Source organism: Nuphar pumila, chromosome 3, assembly GCF_984573655.1.
Source record: "Nuphar pumila chromosome 3, dmNupPumi1.hap1.1, whole genome shotgun sequence".
Lineage (NCBI taxonomy): Eukaryota > Viridiplantae > Streptophyta > Magnoliopsida > Nymphaeales > Nymphaeaceae > Nuphar > Nuphar pumila.
The window spans coordinates 19,132,117-19,150,631 of NC_143251.1; the positions used below are offsets into that span (position 1 = coordinate 19,132,117).

Sequence of the window (18,515 nt, forward strand, 5' to 3'; positions counted from 1 at the left end):
CTTAAGAATATGATGTGCATGAGAGAGAGAGAGAGACAATTTTGAGGAAAAATACAACTGGAACTTATTATTTTCTTTTAAACCTATGTCACCTGGGTACCGGTACGGGTATGGAGGATACAACACGGCAATTTAAAAAATTGAGGGTACGGGATCATGGCTATATATATATATGGTTTGGGTCTGGATCATATGTGGATCCATATTAAGGTATATACTAAAAATTTTAAAAAAAGGTCTGTATGTGGAAATTTTGAAAAAAAAAAAGGGGAAGGGAATGAAAATTTAAAAAACAAGGCCTATCTATGTAATTTTCAAAAAAAGGGAAATGAATGAAATGCAATTTTATATAAAGGGAAAGGGGTACCTCGTAACCTCTCGCTCTCTCTCGTTGTCTAATGAGGAGAAGACGAAGACGAAGCCAATGAAGATGAAGAAGGTGGATTCTCTCTCTCTCTCTCTCTCGAACGAGAAGACTTAGACAATGAAGATAAAGAAGAAGGTGGAGCTCTCTCTCTCTCTCTCTCTCTCTCTCTCTCTCTCTCTCTCTCTCTCTCTATCTCTCTCTATCTGTACAAAGGAGAGAATTGTTCGGCAATAGTATCCGACGATAGGAGCTCCAGCGATGAGAGAAGGTACGTCTCTCTCTCTCGCAAAAACCAAAAAAAGAACTTTTTTCTTTTCTTTTTTTGGGTCAGTTGATGTTGGCACTTGGCTCTCTTTCTCCTTTTGCCGAGGGTGGGAAGGGGGAGGTTCGACAGGAAAAAAAATGAGTGTGGGTTTTGGGTTGGGTCTTAATTGGACTCAACACACAAGCCCACGTACCCATGCCACACCCGATACCCGTACGCATGTCCGGCCATGTCGACACGGGTACATGGCTTGTTTTGTTGTATTGCGGTAACATTGTTTTAAACTATAGTTAAAAGATCCATTTTAAATAAAAAAATATTTTTCAGATCAAATTGACTTATCTAGTGTTAATTCCCAAAATGTATTGATATCAACCTTCTAAGAACTTTCAGAGGTACTTAGTCATTTAGTAAACCGAAGAATCATATATGCATTGGTCTCTGATTTCATCCCGTAACTATCTCATTACTTACCAATAATGCTTTCGTGTTGTGCCGCTCATATTTGGGTTATATTCTATTGGGGCTCTTGTTTGGCACAACATATTGTTGTGTGTTTTGCTTGTTAGAAAATGACCTTGGATGCAATAGGTTCAAAAATGAACCGATAAACACGCACCTAAAGTGTGAATACACAAACCCACTAAGGGGTAACCAAATGCACATAAAGTGCAAACTCATGAACCCGCAAAGGGGTGAAGCCAAAAGGGCTAAAAAGAATGAATTTTCATTAAGGGAGAGGGTAAAAACCCTTACAAACAATGGAGGGGAGAACCCCTATATATACAAGATGGAAAAGCACAAAAGAGGGAGCCATTGGGGATCCCACTCATAGACGTTGGGGAGCCCCAACGGTCATATTAGTGATCGTTGGTGACCCCAACGTCTATTAAAGTGGGGGGCCCAATGGTCCCAAAAATAAAAAGGTAAAAAATACAAAAAAGAAATAAAAATGAAAAAAATAGAAAAAGAAGAAAACCTAAAAATAAAATTACATTGTGAAAAGACTAAAATACCCCTATTGGGTATTTTGGATAAAATATAATATATATATAACATAAAATTACATCAATATTTTAACACCCCCCCTCAAACTTTGCGTGGGGGGAACGAAAAGTTTGAAGAATACAAGAGGAAGAATTTCAAATCTTTAAGAGTCTTCAATAAAGACACCATCTTAATAGTATATCAGTGAAATTTGCAAACGTCTTCCTCCAATTGATCTTAATGGTGAGCCTCCTCAAGCACCTTTTCGTGATGTATCATGGGTACTTCTTTTATTTCATCTTCAAGATCCCATGGAATAAACCAAAGAGCTCTAAGTAAAAAATATTTTTGCATTTCAATCAAGCAGAATATTTCAAACAAGATCAATCAAGAAATCATAACATTGATCAAGAGGAACATATGATTCATCAAGACTGTGATGCAAAAGATATTCTACGTATTTCAATCGAGCAATATGTGAAAATATTATTAAGATGATTAAACTCAAACACACTTTGATAACCTCACTATATTCTTAAGAAAAGAAATATGCACAAAAGCACAAGAAAAACAACCGCAAGTGCACAAAGGCACGAATACACATGCACAAAGGCATACAGATATTAACTTTGTATTTAAAAATAAGAGAGATTTTTTAAAAAGCTTCATGCATTAAAAATGTCTTCAAATAAACAATGTTCATTCAAGAACTAATTCCTCATAAAGGGATGTGCACAAGGGTACACGAAAGAAAGCATGTTTAATACACATAAATTAATAACGAAGAGGCAATTAATTTTATCAACAAAAGATGATTTTAATAATTTCTCACACTCCTTAGAATGAAAAGAAATTAATGTCAACAAATGTCATGTATGAACTTGCAAGAACACGCTCCAATCAAGTATAACACTTGATTGAAGCCCACTAGAAGGCCAAACACCACAAGCCCTTAATGTGTAAAATACACACATCCATTATAGGGTAAATGCCAAAAAGGTAAAACCAAGTGATTTCCAAATATGCATATATATATATATATATATATATATATTATCAATGATATGAACTTTTAACAACAAATAGTTTTCTATGCAAGGGAGAAAACAAGTAGTAAGGATTAAAATTTAGAAAGAAATCACATATGATAAATGAAATTTTGCAAATCTCAACAATAGTTCATCCTACTACAAGCAATCACTGCATTGGACCTCCAAAACCCACAAATCAAGTGTATAAGCAACTAGAATAAGAGTAAATATAATGTCACTAAAGGGCCAAAGACACAGACGAAGGTATGGATAAACACCTCTTGTCTACATATAATGATACTTGAAATGAGTGTATCAGCGACTAAAACAAGAGTACAAAAAGTCAACCATGGGCTAAAAATCACACATGAAAGTATGAATAAACATCTCTTGTCTACATATAATGACACTCAAAATCAAGTATGTTCAGCGACTAGAACAAGAGTACAAAAGTCAACCATGGACTAAAAATCACACATGAAAGTGTGAATAAATATCTTTTGTCTACATATAATGACACTCAAAATCAAGTATGTTCAGCGACTAGAACAAGAGTATAAAGCCAACAATACGCTAAAAGCACACACGAAGGTGTGACTAAACATCTCTTGTCTACATATGATGATACTTGAAACAAGTGTATCAGCTACTAGAGAAGAGCAAACAGCCAACAATGGGCTAAAAACACACACAAAGGTGTGAACACACAATTCTTGTCTAGATATGATGACACTTAGATAAGGGGCATAAAAGAGAAGACACTTAAGGCAAGAAGGCTTGTAATGAAGACACTAATGCAAATAAAATTGACAATTTTAAACATATTTCGAAACACTATGGTTTCGAAAACAATATATATATATATATCACAGGTACTCATAATAAAGAACATCGATAGTGAAATCAATGGTCAAAGAGAAACCGAGTGATATCACACACTCATAATCAGAGAACATAAAACAGTCAGTTTGAGTCAAACCACATGTGACAACCAAAACTGACCTAAACCGAAGTGCTCATAACTCACCACAACAAACATCTTTGATATAACAATAATACGACCAAAAAAGAGGTCAAATAACAACCTGTGATAGACAACATAAGTGCCATAAAGGGCAAAGAATACTCTAAAAAGGACATTCTTTCAAATACGCAATGCCATGTGAAAAAACTATTTTGGGATAATCCAAGAATCAAGTTTTAACAATGCAATTATATGCATACCAAATGATAATAAATGAAATTTTATGCAACATAAGATATCGAATGACAACAATCTTGAATGAGCAAATAATAGATTTAGACCAATATAGCCACTCTTAATAAAGGTGAAGTTTGAAAGGCTTATGAAAAAACATGAAAGTAAGTGAAGTCCACAATTGAAATTTTAAATGGTGTCCACAACCAAACTCCTTACAATAACGATGAAAAACTCACAAAGAGCATATACTCACAAGAACTAAAACACTTAAAAAGAAAAGAAAAGAAAATATCTCATTAAAGTGAGAAAACCCCACACTTAAAAAGGAATCCTCAAACAAACTTCAAATACTTCTTCACGAACAAGCTCTCTCAAGAACCATAAAGGTTCAAACACAAAGCAAACACTAGGGTTCACACACAAAATACTCAAGAGAGATTCCAAATGAAAAAATAAAGAATATATTTCATACAAGTGGGACAAAACTCACACTAAAAGGATTAATAAGTTTATAGACTTGTTGTAACCGTACGACATAAAATTGCACTAAGACAAACTTATAAGTTTCTTAATGCATAGTAAACCTCATTATGTGACTTAAGAAGTTAGAACTAACTCATAATTCAACAATTGTGTAACCATTGAAAGGAAACATAAATTTTAGAATGGGACACACTTGAAGACAATCAAATTGGAGATTCTTTAAAAACGTCAAGATGCAAAAAGACAACAATACAAGACTATGCTTTTTAATAGAAACTACTCTTAATTCAAAATAATAATAAAAAAAACTTTTTCAATTGAATATTGTTCATATGAAATTATGCATTAAGTGATCCTTGTTAGATAAAAATTTCATAGAAGATATATATCAAGAATTTTTTCGAAAAACACGGGATATTATAAGAAGCCACGAAACAATAATTAAAATATAACTTCCTTTTAAAGACATTCTATTCATATGAAAGGTATACTTACAAACAAAGTCAAGTATATAAATTCAAAGCACCAACGGTCATATATAAAAAAACAAAACAATAATTCAAGAAAAAAGTTATGTATTCATCAATCTTAAGTCGTATGCAAAACTTGTTATCAACAATATAATCACAAAAAAACTATTAAAGTTACACACACAAGTGAGATTAATATCAAATTATGCTTGAAAGCAAAATATTATTAACGACCCATTAAAACAAGATTTTGAGTTATCATATATCTAGAAAAACAAATTTACCGAAAAGATTTGAAATGTGATATGCGAAAAGTAAGGGTTCAATGAAGACCCAAATAACACAAGCACTTAATGTGCAAGAGTGAAAAAAGCAACAACTTAATGAATAACATAAGCACTAGATTTGCAAAAATACTTTTTGATTTAAAAGGCATAATGATAAAGAAAATCACATGCATATAAATTATCAAGAAAGTAGCTTCATAATGCATGATGCTTCAAGAAAAAGAATACATGCCGAATAACTCTAAGAAAAAGAGGACAGACAATGAATACTTCACCAGTTTTCTTGAAATTTCTTAAGTGACGCTTCCCGATGCACCGAAGAACAACTCGATCACAACCTTGCTCTGATACCATGTTAGAAAATGACCTTGAATGCAATAGGTTCAAAAATGAACCGATAAACACGCACATAAAGTGCGAATACACAAACCCACTAAGGGGTAACCAAATGCACATAAAGTGCAAACTCATAAACCCACAAAGGGGTGAACCCAAAAGGGCTAAAAAGAATGAATCTTCATTAAGGAAGAGGGTAAAACCCCTTACAAACAATGGAGGGGAGAACCCCTATATATACAAGATGGAAAAGCACAAAAGAGGGAGCCATTGAGGCTCCCACTCATAGACGTTGGGGAGCCCCAATGGTCATATTAGTGACCGTTGGGGACCCTAACGTCTATTAAAGTGGGGGCCCCAATGGTCCCAAAAATAAAAAGGTAAAAAATACAAAAAAAAAATAGAAAAAGAAGAAAACCCTAAAAATAAAATTATATTGTAAAAAGACTAAAATACCCCTATTGAGTATTTTGGATAAAACAAAAAAATACACACACATATATATATATATGAAACATAAAATTACATCAATATTTTAACATTGCTCTAGTCATTGGCTTGTGCAGCACATTGACATAGCTAGGGGTTGTTGCAGAAATGGAGAAGGGTGAACTCATTCAGTTGATTCCTATAAAACTAGAAGGAAGCAACTATGCTTATTGGGCCGAGTTAATGATGTGAATGTTAAGGGACGCGATCTCAATGGTTACCTAGATGGTACTTGTAACACCCCAAAATTTCAAACTTGCAAACCTTTCAGAAAAACAGACAAGAGACTAAAAAGGAATCTCCTAATCTCAGAGATGGTTTACGAAATCAGCGGAAGACTATAATTTTGTTAATTTCAGAAAGGCAACTGACAACTTTGGGCGCGTTAGCTAAAAGAATCAAAACGCACAACCCATGCTACTTGCAAACACTTGGAAAAGAACCGCTTTCATTTAAGAAGTTCTCCAAATAGTACAAAATTCGGATATCCCAAGGAAAATCCGTTACAAAAACCCCAAACAACAGGACGCGAGCTAAGAGCAAGAAGAAGGACGTCTTGGAGCCATCGTGTTATCGCGTCATCGCTTGTAGTGTACCTAATCATCACATGTACCCATAGAATGGGTTAGTTTCGTGAAAAACTAGTAGGTGCACAAGAGAGACTACAAGGAACTGAATTATGTAAATTTAATTCAGTAGGTTACGCAGTTTAAAACAGATATCAAGTTACACAGGTAAGCAATGCACGCAGATAACTAGTGCAACCGCGTAAGCAGTGCGATCGAACAAGTAGTGCAAGCAAACAAGTAGTGCAAGCGAGTCAGTAGTGCAAACGAGTCAGTAGTGCAAGCGAATCAGTAGTGCAAGCGAATCAGTAGTGCAAGCGAATAGATAGTGCAAGCAAATCGGTAGTACAAGTGAATCAGTAGTGCAAGCGAATCAGTAGTGCAAGTGAATCAGTAGTGCAAGCGAATCTCACGACCCAACGACCAATGTGAACAGACTTTATGTTCTGATATTACTGGCATGCGGGTACGCGCAGGCAAAATGTAGAAACAACTGAGACTAGTTCGGGCGTCTGTTATTCTATGTATTTTCAATAACCCGAATAGCTAGTTGAGTCCGCTCCAAAGGGGACGGCTTTAGCCGAGAGAGGATTCCCCAGAGGATGAAAAGCAGTGCAACGGATGCATCCAACTCCTGCAGAAGTGTTGAGCTAACTATTGTAGTCTCTTTCCCCTAACTCCAATGACTGGGAAAGCTGGATCATTGCCCGTAGGGTGGTTGTTAACAACCTGTCCATTGGAGTTTTTGTACCGCTCTGTCCTCTCCCTTGACAGAACAACCAGAAGTGAATGGGTGCGTTAGGGGTGGCTTAACTAACGACCCATCCTATGATGTGGTCTTCAAACCACTCGAGCATCTTGCCTGTGAAGGCGAATGTGAGGCCATTTATGTGATTACAGCATTGTGCATTTAGCACTGTTCGAGATCGCACGACTGTCTCATCCGATCATCGCAGTACTAGACGTGTCGTGCACGACTACAAGTACTCTAGGATGAAGGGGTATAGCTTCTCAATAGAAGCCTCAACAGGAGTGTTTCATAAAGATGTAAAGTTTATCTACTTTACTTTATCTTTTGAAACAACAGTACCTTGTGCCAACATTATGTACGTGATTATCTCAAATCAGATCTGCTATCGGGGTATCTACATGTCTCGCATGACTCAATACCGGCCTCGATAGACGGGATATGGGTTTCTCAACAGAACACCCGCTAAGAAGTTCGCTCGCTCCCGACTAAACTCTTGTCGCAAGAGGGAGAGGGGTAAATGCCCCTTGCATCCTCCACGAGGATGCCTTTAAGGCATACGCAAAGAGCAAGAACCTGCACGTCATCTGCAATAGCAAGGCAATACCAACACATATGCAAAAACAAGAGCCTAGGCGCAGAGCACGACGGCAAGGTAAAGCAGTAAGCAAAAGTGCAACGCTAAATCTCGACGCGATGCGTGACGGCAAGTAAAAATTGATAGAAGGTAAAGAGCAAGGATGGCGAAACTGCATCCTTGAGTGAAGTGCATACTCGTATAAATATATATATTTGTATATATATGTATATATATATTCATTTAATGGTCGCTTTTAGTTTAATTAAACTTAATTCAATTATCTAAGTCTTCTATGCAATTTTCCCCTACCTTGGAGGGTTACGAGCTTACTGACGTCTGCGGACGTACACGATTGACGGCTCGGGTCGCGGAGCGCGAGTGGGATCCGTCGTAGCTGCAAATATGCGATATTAACATGAAAACCCAGACAAAAGCAAAAGCAAGGCAAAGACTCGACTTCTCCGATACATAGGGCTGGGGCCAACCGTCCCAATTGACTCGAAAAAAGGATGGGGCAGGGCCAAATGAGCCTTGCCGCCTAAAGAGGGATGTAGTCAATGCGAGCAGATGACTCACGTTTACTAGGAATTCCTCGCTGGAGACCAACAATTGTAATGATTTGTCCCCATTACGATGTAGCTTCCAAAGATTTCACGGGCCTGTCAACCAAGGGTATAGGCTCGCGCACAAAGGGCAGGAGGCCATCGGCCCCTGCTGGCGAACAAAAAGGCAGGGGCCGATGGCCCCTGCTGGCAAACAGAAAGGCAGGGGCCCTGCTGGCAAAAAGAAAGGCAAGGGTCGATGGCCCCTACTGGCACAAAGGAAGGCAGGGGCCGATGGCCCCTGTTGGCACACAGAAGGGGCCTATGGCCCCTGCTTGCAAAAAGGAAGGCAGGAGCCTATGGCCCCTGCTGACAAAAAGAAAGGCAGGGGCCGATGGCCCCTGCTGGCGCAACTAAAAGGGGCAGAGAGGAGGGGCTCGACCCCTCCCCTGCCGTAGCAGAGAGCAGGGAAGAGGGCTCGGCCCCTTCCCTGCCGTACGGAAGCAGGGAAGAGGGGCTCGGTCCCTCCCCTGTCGTACGAAAGCAGGGAGGAGGCTCAGCCCTCCCCTCCCTGCGTAACGGAGAAACGAGGGGGAAGGAATGAGAGAGAGAGAGAGACGGAAAGAGGAGAAGAGGAAGACGTACCTGGGGAGGCTGCCGGAGTACGCGTGTCGCCGATGGCCGCGGGTCACCTGTGTCGGCGACAATGGACGAGCGAGAGGGAGAGAGTCGCGAAGAGACGAGAGGGTGAGAGGCGGTGAGGGGGTTTTGTAACCCCCCCTCTCCCTGCCTCGCTAGCTTAAAAGGAAGGCGAGAGGCGGTGGTCTGGGTCGGGTCCGGGTTCGGGTCGGGTCGGGATCCGGCCCGAACCAAAACAATTTTTTTTCGTTACAGTACTAGTGAAAAACCTAAGCAAGGAGTGTTAGAGTATGATAAGTTGACGAAGGAGTGTAGGATGAACAATGCAAAAGTGAAGTCATGGATACTTGGTTCAGTGGAGCAGTGATTGGTGTGAATCTTGCCAGATTCTAAGAAGAAAAAGATGTGTGGTCCTTCTTGGAACAAGTATACAAACAGCTGAATTGGGCAAGAGAATATCAGCTAATGTGAGAGCTTAGAGAGCTTAGACAAGAGAACAAATCGACTAAAAAAATTTACTCAAAAATTCAACATTCAACAATTATGGAACTTTCTTACATTGACTGGGTCTAATGAGAGATGTACTAAATGCAAAGATTGCAAGGAATGCATGGAGTTGGAGAGCAAGGCTAAGGAGAGGACACGTCACACATGTAATTGAATTGTTGATGGCCCTGCGACTTGAGTATGACAATGTGAGAAGTTCATTCTACATAGAGCCTCTTTACCTACTCTCACTCAGACCCTCTCCAAGCTCATAGATGAAGAGGCCAAGATGAAGTCGCTTGGCACTTGTCCATCTGAGGAGTCTGTATTGGCTGATACTAGGCAAAGTGGAATTAGAGGGGGAGTACCTATAGGTTCAACCGGGGCATTAGGGGGAGACATGAGTGGCGTGAGATGACACTACTGCAAAGAGTTGGGGCATATAAAGAATACATGTCCAGTTTTTAAGAAGTTTGGGGCAGCTGCTGGTATTTCTGTTGTGTCTGTTGGTTCAAGAGGTGAGACAGCTCCAGCGAGAGAGGAAGGGGTTTACTCAGTTGTGGCTACTTCTTATGGTCCACAACAGACTACTCACTCCCAGTTGTTGGAAGAGATGCAGCAGATTCGTTAGCTCATAGCTCAATCATCAATTTCAGCTGCTTCTCCCTCTTTTGCTCAGTCTTTCCATGCTTCATCTACTTCGACTAGTGCTTTTGCAGGTTGTTCTGACATACATTCAAGTTGGTTACTAGACTCAGGGGCATCATGCCACATGACTGCCAATGAGTCCTTAACCAATTGTAGACCATGCGGTAGAGTATTTCGCACTACCCTTGGGTCTATAATCACTGTATCAAAGATTGGTTTTATTACTTTTTTCACTGATTCAAAAAATAAGTTGAATATTTCTGAAGTTTACCATGTTCCTTCTCTTTCCATGAATTTAATCCCTGTTGGTCAAATTACCCAACAAAATAATGATGTTATCTTCACTCCTAATGTTTTTTATGTACTGGATACGTCTACAGGGAGGAAGAGTGGGACCGGGAGCAGAAGGGGACACCTCTACTATATGGATCACCTTGATATGAGGCCCAAGAAGAGGGTGGAGTTGAGTCTAGGTGTTGCAGCTTTGGATCATACAGTTTTGTGGCATCATGGATTAGGACATATTTCTAGTTCTAGGATACAATATGTTTTGTCTCATGGTATTCAAGGGGAGTCTGTACATTTAGAGTATGATCAACCATTGTGAGAATTGTGAGATGGCTAAGAGTCATGTTCTTCCCTTTGTGTCTAGTGAGATTGGGTCGGATAGTAACCTTGGATCTTGTACACTGATGTTTGGGGACCTCCTGTGGGTTCTAAAAGGGGTTATACTTATTTTGTTACTTTCATAGATGATTGTATGATATTTACTTGGATACATTTTATGAAGTACACAAGTGAATTACATAAAATCTTTAGAAAAATTTGCATTCTTGTTAAAACTCAAATCTCTACTAGAATAAAAAACCTTCAATCGGATTCAAGGGGAGAATGCATTAGCCATAGTTTTCAAAATCTTTTGTGTAAAACGGGAATTATGCATCAAAAATCTTGCCCTTACATTCCTGAGCAAAATGATATTGTAGAAAGAAAGAATAGTCACATACTTGAGACTACTCGAGCTCTTTTGTTTGCTAGTTATGTATCCAAAATATATTGGTCGAGACTATAGAAGTGGTTGTTTATCTGATCAATCTTATGCCATCAAATATTCTTGGAAAAGTAACTCCTTTTGAGAAATTGTATGGCAAGAAACCTTATTATGATCTATGTAAAGTGACGACTAGGATCCTAGTCGCCCTAAACATAGGTTCCATACCTAGTCTAATGAGTCGAAGAGTTGGACCTCAAAAGGGAAAATTGGTAAATTTCGAAAAATAAAACCCTTTTTCATAAAAGGGTAAAAAAGGGGGCTTACAAACTCTCTCTCTCTCTCTCTCTCTCTCTCTCTCTCTCTCTCTCTCTCTCTCTCTCTCTCTCTCTCTCTCTCTCTCTCTCTCTACTAGGCCCTTCTTCAACCCCTCTTCTTCTTTTCCTCCCCTCGTCTCGACCCTTCTTCTTCTTCTTTTCCTATTCTTCCTCTTCTTTTTTGCTTCCCTCTCCCTTATTCTCGCCCCTTCCTCTTCCGCACACTCTTCTTCTACTTCTTCTTTTCCTCCCCTGTCACCCTCTTCTTGCCCCTTCCTCTTCTTCTTAATCTTCTTCTTTCTCCCTTGTCACCCCTCGTCTCGCCCCTTCTTTCATCACCTTTTATTTTCCTCCTATGTCTCCCCTCTTCTCATCGCTCCTTCTTCTCTTCCGGCTGAGTGAGAGTGTGTGTGAGAAAATAGAGTATATATATTTGAATGTATTTATGTATTTATTTGTCTTAAGCACGTGTAATCAGAATTTACATATGTATTAGTCTATGTCACATGGGTGAGGGTGAGGGTGAGGGTGCGGGGATGCGGCACTTTCAAAAACCTTAGGTGCGGGGGTGCGGAATATATATATATATATATATATATATATATATATATATAGAAGGGGGGTCCAAAATTGAAACTTCTAAATAAAATCATTTAAAACTTCAAAATATGGGTTTAATTTACACGTTGGACTTTAGGAGACCTTTCCTATTCTCAATGAAAGCTTTTAATTTCCAAGAATCTAAATAAAATCATTTAAAACTTCAAAATATGGGTTTAATTTACACATTGGACTTTAGGAGACCTTTCCTATTCTCAATGAAAGCTTTTAATTTCCAAGATAGATTTTAGGAAACCGTTTTCTATTATCAACACTTTCCAAAGCTGCCTTGTTGAGAAACTCGTTTTATGTTTTTGGAGGATGAGAGGAAGTTTTTACTATTAAATGAGAGAGAGAGAGAGAGTTTAATGAGAATTTATTCACTTGAAAATAATGTTGTTCAATGCATTTTAAATGAATTTAAGGCAAAGGTCTCTTTTTTTTATTTTCCTAAGCAGATTTTTTTAATCCAAAAAATGGACCAAAATGACCCTAGGTGCGTTGACCGCACCCAAGGTCGGGTTGACCGCACCGGGTGCCGCACCCGCGTCGACGCGACGCGGGTGCGGCACCTGTCTAGGCGAATCCCTGTGACATAGGTATTAGTATGTGTATACATATCAAGAAATTCTCTAAAGTACATATGTTATGAATTTTGTGTTAATATATAGTTATATTCTGAATTTTTCTGTTTTCATGATCTATAGATCATATTTTTCTGAATGCTTGTATCAGTAAAAGCATGATTCTATTTAGGGTGTGTAAGCATGTTATGAATTTTGTGTTAGTAAATAGCATTCTGTATTCTGATTTTTTGTTATGAATTTTGTTTTCTGAATTATGCATATATTATGAATTTTGTGTTGGCAATTTTCTATTCGCATATTTCAGTAAAAGCATGTTTCTGTGAAATTTTCTGTTAACTTAGTATATTTTGAAATGTTTGAATGTGTGATTATGTTAAAGCAGGACTTTTAATGTTTACAGCTTACTTGCTTAATTGCTTGGCTGAAAACATGTGTACTTATTTGATGTATATATGATTACATAATAAGATGATCTTATTAGTTAAATATATATTTGATGTATACTGGTATAACTGGTGGGGGTCTGCCTAATCCCAGCTTATCAAAAAAAAATATGATTGACTATTTTATTAATATATATACATATAATATAACAGCATACATGTTATTCATTGTCTATTGCTTATTGGTGATCAATCTTATATCGCATACATGTTTGTTATTGATTTTAGCAGTTTATATGTATATTTTGTATTTTTTTATTTTTTTAATTGGGGTACCGCCTAGTCCCCGACTAGACTTTTTAGAGGCTCACTGGATACCACTTTTGACTACGTAGATTATGATTTCCTGCAATTGTTTGGAAGTACATGTTCTGTATTTGTTTCTCCACATCAAAGGAATAAGCTATCTCCAAGAGTTGTCAAGTATTGCTTTTTAGAATATCCCAATGGCCAAAAAGGATACACGTGTTATGATCTTGTTTCAAAGAGAACGTGGATTATCTAGACATATGGAGTTTGTTGAAGACTGGCCATATTTTGGTTTTGAAAGGGAGGATGATAAGGGTAAATTGAATTTTTCTTTTTTATTTCCCTTTCATGAAAATATTGAACTAGAAAAGGAAAATAGACTTGTGACTGATAGCAAAAGAGAACCTGAAGTTGAGTCCACATCATTTTATGAGCAGCATGATCAAGAGGTGGAAGATTCTTCTCATCCAAGTCCAAATGTTTCTTCCACTGATCCTGAACATACAATACAGGACCCTCTAATTCAGATATGTCGTAGTACTCGTCCTTTTGTACCTCCCACACATTTTGTCTCTTATGAATACTTTTTTGCTACTCATGAAGTCTTTCTAGCCTTAATTTATTCCTACTATGAGCCTAAAACATATGACAAAGTTGTGGGAATCACCTTGTATACCCACTTGCATCCAACTAGATTTTTCCCTTTAGGAAGTTTCACTAAGCCCCAAGCCTTCATTCTTTCCAAAGCATTCAATTTCTCGCTCATTGTTTGTTGTCATTCCAGATTTGCAACAACTTTATCATATAGAACAATACAGAGATACAAGTCAAGACTTGTGGCAAAGGGTTACATCCAGCAGTATGGTATAAGATTTTGTAGAAACTTTTGCACATGTGACCCACATGACTACTATTAGAACTCTATTGGCAGTATCTGCAGTTAAGGGTTGGGATCGTGGTAGATGTAAAAGATGCATTTTTGAATGGTGATCGCAAGGAGAAAGTTTATATAGGGTTACCTCAAAGAGAGTCAAATCAAGAGGGAAGAGTTTGTAGGCTTAGAAGAGCATTTGTATGGATTAAAGCAAGCTCATTGACCATGGTTTCAGAAATTCAGTAATGCAGTGAAGAACCTTGGCTTTAGACAAAGCTTCCATAATCCATCCTTATATGTATTTTTGTTTGATACTGGATATTGTCTTTTACTATTATATGTAGATGATATGACCATTACAAGTGATGATCCACAGACTATTGCAAATGTGAAGAGAAGACTTGCTGATGTAATTGAGATGAAGGACCTAGGAAAGTTGAAATACTTTTTATGCCTTGAAGTCGCACATGCTAAACGAGGATATTTGTTAACATGACACAAGTATGTAACTGAGAACCAAATGCTAAACTAAAGCATGATGGAGAATTTTTGGAGAATCCTATTGTATACAGGAAGCTTGTGGGAAGCTTGATCTACTCGACTATTTTCAGGCTTGATATTACCTTTGCAGCGCATGTTATGAGTTAGTTTGTAAGTGGTCCCAGGTCAATCCATTTGGGAGCATTTCTCAGGATCATTTGGTTTATGTAGTGATACCATCCACCATGGACTATTTTTCTCCTCGTCATCAAAACTCGAGCCAAGAGCATATTGTGACTTAGATTTTGGAGGATAATCCAAAGATCAACATTCTAAATCATGGATTCAAGGTTTTGCATTTTCTTGGGTGATTTTCTAATAACATAGAAGAATAAAAAGCAACAGAGAATAGTTTTATCCACCACAAAAGTTGAATATAGAGCCATGGCTCAGGCTATTGTTCAGATAATTTGGTTGAGATGGATACTTGAAAATATGGGAGTAAAGTTAACAAAAGGGACAGAATTATATTGTGACAACCAAAGTGCTATTCACATAGCCAAAAAACCAGAGTTTGATGAGCGCATGAAGCATATTGAAATTGATTACCACTACTAGAAGAGCATACTTGCAAGGCTTAATCTCCTTGCCCTATATTCGTTCAATTCAACAAATAGCAGACTTCTTTACAAAAGTTTGTTTACTTCTCTCTTTCAGACATTTGTCACCAAACTTCGGATGATTGTTTTCACATCTTCCCGAGTTTGAGGGAGAGTGTTGAAGTACTTATGTATTATAGTGTTGTAATATTAAAGTCAAAGCAGTCTTATCTGTGATGGACAAATCAGTCCAGATTTGTAAGTTTAAGTCCAAGTAGTCACTATTTAGATTGTCAAGGGTATTTTAGGCATGCAAAAATTGTAATAAGAGGAATCAAACCCTATATCTTGTATCCCTCATTTTTCAGTTGAATAGAACGAAGGTTTTTCTCCATTGTGCCTCTCTTTTCTTCTCACCATTGCTGAACAGTAGGACAGGACAAGAGTCTAACATCAATTATCATCTACAAATTGGGGGAAAGGGGAAAAGATATTTATCGAAACTCTATGGAATATACGAGCTTAAAAGTCTAGAAAACAATTCAGGCAGTTGAAAAGCACCCGCTGTTTCCATAGTGTGGCTAAACAGAAGAGTTAAGAAGCAGTTTGTTCTTGATAACAGTAACCATCCTCCAACTCTGACAAACTAATTGAGCCTCCCACCTATTTTTCCTAAATTCAAACTCAAAATTTTCTGTAATATGGCTCAACTTATTTCCCTTGAATTAAGGCACAGGATTTCTCATCCAGTGGGATTGTTCTTGGATCATGTGTGGCAAGTCATGTTTGTGGAAAAAAGAATACCAGAGCTCCATGGTCAATACTTAATAAATTTGAGAAACAGAATCATGAATAAGGTGGCTAATTAGAATCTGATCTTTAAAATTCATTCTGGATGGAAGGTGTATCAGAAACTGATATGCTGGTATATATGGAGAGAGAAGAACAGGATGATCTTTAAAGGTGAAAAAGAAGTCTTTTTCTCAAATACAGTTATATCCTTTTGCCAGAGATAAGAAGGGGAGCAAGGACTTAGACTGGATTGAAGTCATAGATTGGGAGCACATTTTACTGTTTGATTTTATTTCAGTTTGTCTTCTATATTATTTTATCCTTTCCTTGTTGTATTGATGTGACTTGTACACATTTTAATGAAATTTCCTTTCATTTAAAAAAAAATCATGTGGTTCTGTTATTTCCCTGTATTTAAGACATCCTTTCATGTTCTGAATCTTAATTATGATCGTGGTAACATTCCAAAGCTATAACGCATGTGGGAAAAAAAACCTCATTGGAATGAATCCTTCAGAAAGTTTATTGATTGAAGGGGCCTCTCCAGCTTCAATATTGAAATTGTACATGTGCACACATTAAAAAAAACAGAAGTCCGATTCACTCTCATGGGATGTCCTATAGAGTGATTAAAATTAAGAATCTTAGTGTACACCAACTTCAGTTTCACTTCTCTGTCAAAAAAAACTTCAGTTTCACTTCTTTAAGCAAGCTGGAAAACATGAACCTACTAGCAAACCTTTTCAATATCGGTACCAAATATTACATTCTCGCATGAGGATTATTACAAAATGTTAGATGAAGGTCCAAAAGTTTAATATGAATCACATTTGAGTTCATGAAACAACAATCTCTCCCTACAAAACTATCAAATAGGAAAAAAAATGCTTAGGTACAGAATGAGCTGAAGGAGAACCAAAGAACTCACGTTGTTACAACAGCCGGAAGCCCTTCAGGGATTGCTGCAACAGCAAGAGCGACTGCAATCTAATCATAAGCAACAAATCATGTAATCAAATCTAGCTCCTATTAACGACACTTAAATAAAACAGCAAATAAAAATGTATCGCAATAGCAATTTCACAACAAAATATCAACGTCACACAATAGTTCATAATAGGGCTTCCAATGAATTTCAATGATAAATGTTGAAAAACAAATGAAATGTAAGAAGTATACATATTGTGTTATAACCTAATGGCAATTTTAGGATTTTATTGGACTCTAAAAAGCAATAAACATTCTAAAGACCATCACTGGACAGTTCCGATGAAAACTACCAATCATGTCCTTAATAACTAAAATGTCATATTCCAGAATAGAATTAATTTTCTGCAAATTATCAACACTGTATAATCTTTTAGCATTAAAAACTGAACTCATGAAAACAGTTAAAGGCCATGTCACCTGGGTGCGGGTGCGGGTACGGAGGGTACGACACAGCAATTCCAAAAATGTGTCTAAATACATTGAATATATAACATAAATACAAAATAAATTCAAAATAAACTGAATATAATCTAAATATATATGCTATATCTAAAATATATATTATATACTGAAAATATAAAGTTATAAACTGAAAATATTAAATTATAAATTATAAATTGAATACAAACTTGTATGTACAGAGGGTAAAATGGTGTGTCCAGGTGTCGACATGGGGACACGCGTGTCGACACGGGTACGGAGGGAAAATGGAGTGTCCATGTGACATAGATTAAAGGGTTTAATTACTTACAGCTCATTAATGACTTTACACAAAATAGAAGGGAGCTATATGTAGCTTTTAAGATCCATTCTGTTAAGACCAGACATCGAGGTCTACCCTGGTCATTTTCCATATAGTGTTGTATTAAAAAGCATATTTATGTATAAGGGCACTATTGTAAATCAGCTTTGGTTCATATAGATACAAGAAGGGGTGTCCAACCCCAAGGATGAATCTTATGTTATGTTACATGGACACATACAAATCCAATACGAGATACGGATTCAAACATTTTTGTAAACTAGGATATAAACACACATTTTTGTGTATAAACCAGAGTTACCGGAAGCTTCTTAGATAGGTGGGAAGCTCGCTTCACGAAAACTCGCTTCGGAAGCGTAACCTCGATTCCACACCGCTTCTCCTATGCTTTCCACACGCTTCATTTATTCTTATTATGTGTTCTCTTACTCAACTTTTCATGCTTTTTATGTGTTTTCTTTGACTCTTCTCACTCACTTCCATGTGCTTTCGCTAAATTGGTAGTCATCATTTTTAGATTTTGTTAAAAATTTAATTCTTACACAAAAAAGTCATGAAATTTAATATTAGTCACTTATTTTAGTTTTTATTTGTGCTTTATTTTGATTCTCATTCAATTCTTATATTTCTTTTGTTTTTAGTCTTCGCTTCCGCTTCCTATACATTTTAAAATGCATCGCTTCTCGCTTCAACTTTCCTTATCGT

General features: G+C 37.3%; 1 protein-coding gene across 1 annotated transcript in view; it reads right to left on the reverse strand.

Annotated features, from left to right (window-relative positions):
* ECA3 (endoplasmic reticulum-type calcium-transporting ATPase 3) overlaps positions 1-18,515 on the reverse strand; it is a 203,697-nt gene that overhangs the window by 133,051 nt on the left and 52,131 nt on the right. Inside the window, exon 14 of the mRNA XM_089998975.1 lies at positions 16,986-17,044. Coding sequence (XP_089855101.1) covers positions 16,986-17,044 — 59 coding nt within the window. The remainder of the gene's footprint in view (positions 1-16,985; positions 17,045-18,515) is intronic.